At 44.2% G+C, this 10,698-nt stretch overlaps 1 protein-coding gene across 1 annotated transcript in view; it reads left to right on the top strand.

Moving 5' to 3' along the window:
* The window catches only part of DRAM1 (DNA damage regulated autophagy modulator 1), a 93,256-nt gene that overhangs the window by 79,929 nt on the left and 2,629 nt on the right, over nucleotides 1–10,698 (top strand). Inside the window, exons 5-6 of the mRNA XM_007958306.2 lie at nucleotides 2,795–2,853; nucleotides 8,819–8,911. Of these exons, the coding sequence (XP_007956497.1) occupies nucleotides 2,795–2,853; nucleotides 8,819–8,911 (152 nt within the window). The remainder of the gene's footprint in view (nucleotides 1–2,794; nucleotides 2,854–8,818; nucleotides 8,912–10,698) is intronic.

Genomic DNA, 10,698 nt, shown 5'->3' on the forward strand with positions numbered 1-10,698 from the left:
AGACTCCCCAAACACAGCCTTCCCTGACACCCCAACCCCAATCCCATTCTGCATTTATCACTCTCCCTCTGGGCCATCACCGCACCCTTCTCTCTCTCTAACGCTGCATGTCCCCTGGCTTTCCTCGGAGGCGTCTGCTCTTGGGGAGCTGAGACCCAGTCTGGTCCCTGGGTTCTTCCCTCCCTCCTCCCGCTCCAGCAGGGTACCTGACACGCAGGATGGAACTAAAGAAGCGACACATGAACGAATTGGGCTTTTAAACTTTTAGAAACACAAGTATGGTTATGGAATGACCTTAGAATCTTCTATGCTTTTGACTTCTTTTTATTTTGAGGAACCCAGAAGTGTCTAGTGTTGCAAAATGCAGGGAGGTGGGGAAGGAGGGAGAGGATGTGTTGGCTGCACAGTTAGAGGCTCTAAACTTTGCACTGACTCAAGACTTCACATTCTTAATTTTTTGTAAAGGCTTTAGTTTGTTGTTGTTAGGTGCCCTCGAATCAGTTAGTGACCTCGTGTACAAGAGAACGAAACGCTGCCTGGTCCTGCACCGTCCTCACAGTGGCTGCTGTTTGAGCCCCTGACAGCAGCCATTGGGTCAGTCCATCTCACTGAGGGGCTTCCTCTTTTTCGCTGCCCTCTACTTTACCAAACGGGAGCTCTGGTAGCGTAGTGCCTAAGGCACTTGACTGCTAACCAGAAGGCTGGCAGTTCAAACCCACCAGCCACTCCTCGGAAGGAAGATGGCGCAATCTACTTCTGCAGTGATACTGCCTGGGAAACCTAAGGAGGGGTTGCTATGAGTCGAGTCCGACTTGACGACACATAACAACAACAACTTTACCAAACACGATATCCTTCTCCAGGGACCAGAGTATGGGAGACAAAGTCTGGCCGTTCTCATTTCTAAGGAGTATTCTGGCTGTACTTCTTCCAAGACAGGTTTGTTCATTCTTCTGGCAGCCCGTGGTATACTCGGTATTCTTCGCCTACAGGCTCTATGAGAATATCCTCTTTCCCTCCAGCTTTCTCTTTTGCTTCCTGAGTTCATTCCATATGTTTGTCATCGCCCCTGTGCAGACAGGATTGTCCACGGAGGGCTGTAGCCTCAGTTTCTGGAATTAGTAGGTTGCTTGGATTCAGGTTTGTCATTCATCTCCGAGGTCTGATGTAGGGATGTGGGGTGGTGATGATGGGGGCATCTCTTTGATTTATAAACCTGTTGGGTCAACATAGGAATAGAGCCACTTACCCAGCAGAGGCCTGTATTTCCGAAAGGACCATTTGCTTTTGGCGGCTTGTGTTTGCACGGCGACCCCATGTGTGTGTCAGAGAACTGGGTTCCATGGGGTTTCCAGAGGCTGGTTTTTCAGGAGCCAATGCCAGGCCTTTCTCCTCAGGTGCCTCTGGGTGGACTCGAACTTCTAGCCTTGTATGTTTTTTTTTTTCCTTGCCCTGCTCTCCATCGGGAACTCTGGTGGTGTAGTACCTAAGGCATTTGACTGCTAACCAAAAGTCTGGCGGTTCAAACCACCAGCCACTCCTTGGATGCTGCCTCAGAAACCCAGGGAGGGGTCGCTGCGTCGGGTCCGACTCAATGGCAGCAAGTTAATTTTAGTTTGCTCTCCACCCAGCCATTGGCTGTTGTGGGTACAAGCCTGTTCTCCAGGCTTCACATCCATGGGCTCCCAGTCATCCTTTTCAGACTGTACCACCCCTAGAGACTCGTCCATAGCAGAGTTCTCAGAGGTGAAGCAGCATCAGTTCATCTGGGAGCTTGTTAGAAATGCAAGCTCCTGGGCCCACCCTAGACCTACTGGATCAGAAGCTCTAGGGCTACCGTCTAGCAACTTGTGTTTTATTAGGCCTCCAAGTGATTCTGATGCGTGCTCAAGTCTGAGAACCACCAAGGAAGCCCTCATCCTCAGATAAGGCCTAATGTAAAAGATTTATTGACTAACTCCTGTATCAGGCCCAGGGGTTCAAGAGCAAACAACAGGCATGGTCCTCGCTGCCCAGGAACTTATAGTCAATACCTTTCTTTCTTTTGCTTTTTTATTGTGATTTGGGTGAAAGTTTACAGAGCAAATTCATTGTCCGTTCAACAGCTCATACGCATTTTGTTTCATGATGTTAATTGCAATCCCCATAATGCACCAGCTCTCTTCCCACTTTTCCCTGTGTCCATCTTTCGTATACATTCCTGCCCTCTGTCAACTTTCTAGCCTTTTGGTTCACAGTGTGTCAACTCTTTATACCACATTGGGTCATCATGAGGTGCAACTGGCTCAATGGCAACTGGGATTTTTTTTTTTTTTTTTTGTATTTGAGCCTTGGTACTTTGTAAGGCTAAGTTTTCTTTAAAGTTGTTACCTTGGAAATAGTATTTTAAGGAAAAAATACTTTCATTCTAAAGCAAGTGCACAAAAATAATGCATCTTGGGCTTCTGTGTCACCCACTTTGACCAGATTTAAACAGGAGCTGACCCAGAGACACTCACAAAGATGCCCAGTTGAGCACAATGTTGACTCAGGTGCAAACTGTACCCTCTACCTGATTGTAAAAGAGGATGCTGAGGAATGACTGTATGTCTGTGTTGTGATTTAACTGCTATCCTAACTGAATTTAAGAGTGGAGACCATAAGAAGTTAATATAGCTGATTTGACTGAAGAAATGTTTATATTAACATATTTTAACACAGTATAGTGATTATATTATTAGGAGATTAATCTGGACTCAGCATTGAAAGACCCATTTTCTTCAGTGTTTTCCTTAACCGTTTCCTTTTCTTTAAGTGATTGCCTGTGCTTCACTAATTTCTATAACCAAACTGGAGTGGAATCCAAAAGAAAAGGTAAAATTTCGGTCGCTTTCAATATGATCATTGAACCCAGTTATTTGAGATTGTGGCTGAGCGAAACCTAGAAAAGGGCACTGCCGTTTCTTGGAGCAAATTGTAAACTAAATATGTTACGTAATCAATTTCTTGTTGTTTTCTGCCACCAAGTTGGCCCCTGACTCATGGTGAACCCACAGGCAGCGGAATGAAAGGCGGCTTTGCCCTGTTCCGGGGCTGTGATTGACAGCGGATCCGACTGTTGCAATCCCTGGGGTTTCCATTGGCTGATTTTGCGAGCAGATTGGTGTGTTTTGCTGCCTAGTCCTTCGTGGTTTGGAAGCGCCACTTAAACCTGATCGGCATCATCATAGCCACACACAGCCTGTCCCTCCCAGATGGGTGGTGGCTGCGTGTGAGGTGTTTGGCTGGAATTGAATCCAGGTCTCTTCAGTCTTACCACTGGACCACTTGCCTTGTGTGTGGTGGCAGTGGTCAGTGTGCCTAGCTGCTGACTGAAAGGCTGGAGGTTGGAGCCAACCCAGAAGAAAGGCCTGGTGATCGAGTTGTAAAAATCCAGCATTGAAAACCGCATGAAGCACAGTTCTGCTCTGACACACATGGGTCACACGAGTTGAGGTTGACTGGTTATAATCAACTTGCTGTCCACTTATTTGGCAAAATGTATGTAGTAGTTGGAGTGCCTGGTGGTGCAAACATTGTTAAGCACCCAACTATTACCTGAAAAGTTGGTGGTTCGAACCCACCCAGAGGCACCTTGGAAGAAAAGGCCTGGTGATCAGCTTCTGAAAGATAATAGCCTTGAAAAGCCTACTGGTTCTGCTCTCAAGGGATCGCCATGAGCTGGAATGGACTTGATGACGACTAACAACAACAACAACAACAACGTATAATAGCTCTCAGGTTAATTGTGGTTCTAGGGATTATTTTTCATATTTTTGACTTGCTAATTCTCTCTTTGACATTTCAACCGTCTATGCTGAGTAAAGAGGGTGGGTGTTTAAGGGTAGGGAGACAATGTGAATGAAGGTGTATGGAGGCTAAAGGAAGTGTGGGATGTTAAGGAGAGGAGACAAGACCAACTCGAGTACAGTAGACAGTTCATTTCCGGATGGAGTGAGAAATAAATGTGATCAGGGATGAATTTGCAGAGGAGTAGTTTCTGCAGGGCTTTGAGAAGCAGACAGGCAGAAAGGAGTCCTACTTGATTTAGAAGATGAGGGTGAGCTGTGAGAGCTTTTTGAACAAGAAAGGTGAGTGTGTTATTGGAAGAGTATTAGCAGCAACCCTTGGGATGGATTGAAGAGGAGAGAGCCAGGAGTTAGGAGGGCAAGGAGAAGGCCACGTTACTAATTCAGAGTTTGAATAAATATTTACCTAGGTTGAAAGTAATAGGGGAATTTTTTTGCTGGATGCTTGCATGTGACTTACTTGAGTGTGTAGGGCTATGATGAATCAAAGAGAACTTCCATATTCTTGTTTTGGGAGAAGCAAAGAATTATGAACAGAGAGATAAGGCTTCTTCCAGAGGTAGATGATTTCATAGGAACAAGTGGATGAGTTGGGTATTAGAGGCATTGCTGGCGAGGCTGCAGGGAGACATCAAGGAGAAGTGGCCAGCTAGGAATGTGGGACTAGATCTCTGGTGAGATTGAGTGCCGTTAGGGGGTAGGACAGAATAACTAATGCTTTGTAGATCTAACATCAGAACACATGGGACCGAAAGTTTGGAATTGAGATTGACTTATATAATTGCCATACAGGGGGATGAGTGATGCCCCAGGAGAGAACAAAGTGGGAGAACAACAGGAGATCTGTTTTCAAGGGAGCAGGTAAAGGAATACCTTTAGCAGAGGAGAAATAAAGGAGAGAAGTCACTAATGAAGGGAAGAACCAGAGGTGGATGGTATAGTTGACCTCATTGACTGAGTCTCTACCTTGAGCAAGATTCTGCTGGGGGCTGGTGGGTAGGAAGGGCAGCCATAGCATATAGGGTCCCTGCCCTCAGGAGGCTTATAGTTCAGGGGGACGGATATCCAATGGTTGACTGCTAAATGAAGTGCTACGATGAATAAAATTCTGTACTGAAGTGCCAACAACATACTGTAGAAATGCAGAAGCAATAGCAATTCATTCTTAAGAATGAGAAACAATATTAATTATCCTGCAGGCTAAGGGAAGGGCATTTTTTCAAGGGAAAAGGAAATGATTAACCACGGTTCATGTAGCTGAGCAGTCTTTAAGAATTAGGTCTCAGAATTTGGCAATAACGGAGTCACTGATGTTCTTCAAAAAGCGGTTTTAGCAGAATGTTGGGGTTAGAAAATGTTCTGGTTACCGAGTACTGCTCTGACAGGAATATACCATAAATGGGATGGCTGAACAAACAGGAGTTTATTCTCTTACAATTTGGAGGCTTTAAGTCTGAGTTCAAAGTGCCAGGCTCTAGGGGCTGTGTGAAAGCCCCTTGACCTTGGGCTTCAGCTCTGCCTCTTGCTCCTGGCCCACTGAAGCTAGAGGCATCTCTTCACTCGGGCAGCCATTGGCTGCTGAGGCTGACAAGCCCAAGGTTGACAAGTAAAAAGGCACAGTCCTGATATTACCAAACAACGTGGCAGGCCATTGATTCAAGTCTATTGGAAGTCCCAGGATTGGCAGAGTATGGCAGGCTGCTGAACAACGACATGGCTACATGTGGGGTTCAAGTGTGCCATAAACTAGAGACCATTCCCAAAGCTGTTTCTTATATATGGGAAGCAGACCACATCCCTACAGCAGCTACTCAGCTGTTTGTGGTAGGTCCTACCATGGAGTTGATTGCCAGTCTCATCATGAGGAATAACTACCACCAGCTGCCCAGCCACTCAACCAGGCCCAGCCAAATCAACACACAAACTTAACCACCACAGAAACCAATTGCAGGAGGTTAAAGAAAATGGTGAGAGGAGACGGTTCACTCAGCAGTCAGTCAGATGTTTGCTGAGCTCTATTCTGAACTGGAGCTGAGAGGAAGAGGAGAAATAAGATGGTGGCTAGAGGGGACAGTGGGGCCAGGGTCTTCTGGCAGTCAATGGAAACCCACAGAGAACAAGGGAGAGACTGAAGATGATGGTGAGAATGATCCAGGCAGGGGTTCAAAAAAGTGCTTCCATTGAATATAACTTTGAAATGGCCAAATCATCCAATAGCTTCCAAACCAAACCAAACCAAACTTACTGCTGTGGAGTTGGATCCGACTCATAGGGACCCCTCCTTGGGTTTCCGAGGCAGTATCACTACAGAAGTAGACTTCCCAATCTTCCTTTCAAGCTTAGAACTAGACAAAAATAATTTCTCTGAAGTGTAGGAATTGCCTCATTCTGAGTTCTTCTGTTAGGTGAAACCTCACAGCAGAGCAGCACCTGGTGTAATCCACTGTGGCCACTTTGTTGTTTTTTTGTTGTTATGTGCCAGCCACTAGGGGGAGACATTCCACCACAAATCAAACACAAATCAGCTGCCTAGAAAAGCATTTCACTAGTATCCAAGCATTAAAAATCCCTTTCTCTCCATTTTCTGTCTTAAAAGTGTGAAAAGTACCTGGGTTTCTATTCATTCCATAACTTACTATGCCATTCCTTTATGTCTTTTTGTTCCAAATATCAATGAATGCAAAGAAAACCTTTTACATTAATTCATTGATTAAAATAATCATTAAGGAGTCCCTGGGTGGCAGAAATGATTAAATGCTTGACTACTAGGTGAAAGGTTGGCAGTCCAAACCCACCCAGAGGCGCCACACAAGGTAGGCCTGGTGATCTGCGTCTGAAAGGTCACAGTGTTGAAAACTCTCTGGAGCACAGTTCTCTGCACACATGGGATCATCATGTGTCAGGATTGACAGCTGCCACCACCACCAACCACCACCAATGCCACCACAACCACTACCACCAACCACCACCACCAACCACCACTGCCATCACCCACCACCAACCACCACCACCACTGCCACCACCAACAACAACCATTACCAGCTACCACTGCCACCAACCACCATCAACAACCACCACTGCCACCAACCACAACCAACCACCACCACCACCAACCACTACTGCCACCAACCACCATCAACAACCACCACTGCCACCACAACCACTACCACCAACCACCACCACCAACCACCACTGCCATCAACCACCAATAACCACCACCACCACTGCCACCACCACCACCAACCACCACCAGCCACCACTGCCACCAACCACCACCACCAACCACCACTGCCACCAACCACCACCAACCACCACCACCAACCACCACCACCAACCGCTACTGCCATCAACCACCACCAACAACCACTACCACCAACCACCACCAACCACCACCACTGCCACCATCTACCCACCCCCCTAACACACACAAACGCCCATCCCCTCCATCTCCCCCACTACCCATCACCCACCACCCACCACCACCACCATCACCAACAGTGTTTTAGAACCTTCACAGCACATTCTCTCTATTGGCTTACTTGGTAGGGAAGGTGAGAAGTAGTATAATGCCATTGTCTCATTTTATGTAGCAAGGAGATTGGAGCTTTACCCACATTCCTGGGTGTGGAGTGGAGAAGTTAGGATTCCTGCTGGTTCAGTGCTCTTTCATTAATATGCTAAAGAAATTTGTCCACAATTTGTCTTTATTTTTATAAGCCCTTATTACTATCCAGGGGTGATATGGGTCTGATCTCCTGAAGAGATATGAAGAGATCTCTCATCAGTTTCTTCTCATTGTGACCTTGAACGAGAACAGTATGGATGGATGAGACCATGAAGAGAGCAAAGTGACATCTATGAGAGTTAGATGTGGCTCAGTGGAATCCTTGGATGAAAACTGGATCAAGTAAAATGATTGTCACCATGGAACTGACCTACAATCCAGCACACTTGTTTCCTCCCACTAATAACCTGTAACAGAGCAAAGTGCAGTAGGAAAAGAACTCAAGTCCTTACTTGAAATCAGAGGTGGCTAACTGATGGGCCACAGGCCTCATTTGGCAAGCGGGCTAAAAGATTGTAGGCAGGCATTTTTAATTTATATAGTGTTTAAAATGTTTTTCAATTAGTTTCCAACATTTTTTAAAAGAGATCACACACTTGCACTCACACACACACAAGGACTTGCAGGGTTTTTTATTTCTGTTGAAGCTGCTCGGGGCCACTTTTCTGTTTGGTGAAAATGGAAGCTGGGAGGGCTATCCTTCCCTCTCTCTTCAAAACCAGAAGGTATTTTATTTATTTATTTTTTAATTCATAGTCCTGGCCTCAATACACAGCTGAGTTTGGTAGCCCTAATTAAAGCCATTCTCCTTTTACCTTCCACCCATTCATTCCCATCCCAAAGTAGATACAGATTCAGTTAATGTGTAGATCTCTCTTTATGAAAGTGAAGCCACAGTATTTTCTAAGTGGACATTCTCTGTAGTAGCGCGAATGGTAGGAGCCAGTTTCGTCCAGGGACCTTCACCCCTTTGGGACAATGGCGCGCATGCTCGCTTGGGGCTTTTCCAGCGTGACCTTCCACTCCGAGCTTCCAGCAGTGCTGGAGTGAGTGTGCCTCCTATGCTTCTCCTGTGGAGTCCAAGTTTGCTTCTCTGTCTCAGTTATCTTGTGGTCCTTATTCTGCCTTTGGAAGTTAAAAAACAAACAAACAAACAAACAAAAAACCCAAACTCACTGCCGTTGAGACAGGTCCGACTCAGCTGTCTTTAAACCAGAGTGGGTTAGAGCCACATTCAGTGAACATTCAAAGAACATTCACTGTCGGAGTTGTGCAGGGCTCTGAACGTTTACCTACGTTGCCTTGTTGAATGCATTTCCTCAGGTGTCTCTTTATACACAGAGGACAGCTTCTCCCCAGTCTGTCCTTCTCCTTATTAGTTTAGTCCATACACTAATTTAATTCTGTTTTTTGTTACTGCTGTTAGGATTACGTATACCATGTGGTGAGTGCAATCTGTGAGTGGACAGTGGCCTTTGGCTTTATTTTCTACTTCTTAACCTTCATCCAGGATTTCCAGGTAAGTAATTGCCAATTCAAATGTTATACATTGCTGTCAATGAGGACTGATTAAACTTTGTTGCATTTTAGAAAAAGAGCACTATCTTCCTTTTTTAAAATATAGACTTTGTTTTTTTAGAATGGTTTTGAGTTTACAGAGAAAATACAGAGTTCCGCTATATCCCCCTGCATACTGTTTCTCCTGTTAACATCTTGTAATTCTTGGGGTACCTTTATATATTTATGTGATTAATATTTATTATTAATAACTAATATTTATATATTATCAATATGCGATTGAAAACTTACATTGATGTGTTATTTATATTTAAATATTATTTATATATTTTTATATTATTAATAACTAAAGTCCATGTGGATGTTCGGGTTCACTCTTTGTGATGTATAAAACCACACACATCAAGACAATTCCTACTCATAGAGACCCCATAGGCAAGTAGAACTGCCCCATAGGGTTTCCAAGGCTGTAAATCTTTATGGAAGCAGACTGCCTCATCTTTCTTCCATGGAGCAGCTGGTGGGTTTGAACCACGAATCTTTTGGTTAGCCCCTGAATGCTTTAACCACTATACAACCAGAACTCCTTTGTATTGTATAGTTGTATGGGTTTTAACAAATACATAATGGCATGTGTCCGCCATTACAAAATCATACAGAATAGTTTCATTGCCCTCACATGCCATGTGCTCTACCTTCTTCCTTTCCTTTTTCTCATGTTTTTGAAAAAGGCATAAGTATTATGCAACTTATTCTCGAAGGGACATATCAATTCTCCAAATCAATGAAATTTTAGTATGTACTCTGCGATGTTTACAGTCGTAGATCCTGGTCATTTTCTTTTTGAGGAGGTCACATTTACTAGATCCAAGTAATATAACATGCATCTTTTTGAAAAATAAAAGGACATTGTTGAAAAAAATATTCCCAAAGCAGAGAGAAGATGGGACCTTATCAGATTATAAAACAGGAAACTTACATCTAGGACCAAGTGAATTATTAGCTAAAGGGTATGGAAAGCCCAGCAAATTATGTAGGACCCAACTCAGGCAGAGCACAAGCCATACATGGTGAGATGGTCTCTTTCTCTTTTTTGTTTAATTAATTTATTTATTGTTGTTGAGAATAGACACTGCCAAACGTATACCAGTTGAAGTGTCTACATGTACAGTTAGGTGACATTGGTTACATTCTTTGAGTTGTGCAACCAATTCTCCTCCTCCTTTTCTGAGTTGTTCCTCCCCTATAAACATAAACTCACTGCCCCCTAAGGTTCCTGTCTAATCGTTTGAGTTGCTGTTATCACTTTGATCCCATAAGGATAGATCTTAAAAGAAGCTCTGGTGGTGTAGTGGTTAAGGCATTTGGCTGCTAACCAAAAGGTCAGCAGTTCAAACCCGTCAGCTGCTTGTAGAAGAAAGATGGGACAGTTTGCTTCTGTGAAGATTTTTTTTGTAATGCATTTTATTGAAATATAATTTATGTATGGTGAAATACACAAAACTAAAGTGACATGGGTCAGTGCATTTTGTTTTTTTCCCAGTGTTCCCTCCCCTACCCTCCCACACCTGGCAGCCAACAAAGAAAGTTTCCCTCCATATATAAACCTTTTCTTGACCCTCCACAACAATGAACTAATACTATATTTGTCCTTCTGTGATTGACATATTTCACGCAGCATAATGTCCTCCAAGTTCATCCATATTATGTGGTGTTCTGCAGACTCTACATTATTCTTTAGTGCTGCATAGCATTCCATTATGTGTGTGTACCATAGTTTGGTCATGC

This window comes from Orycteropus afer, unplaced genomic scaffold (assembly GCF_000298275.1).
Source record: "Orycteropus afer afer isolate SDZICR_OR568_19922 unplaced genomic scaffold, OryAfe1.0 scaffold00918, whole genome shotgun sequence".
NCBI lineage: Eukaryota > Metazoa > Chordata > Mammalia > Tubulidentata > Orycteropodidae > Orycteropus > Orycteropus afer.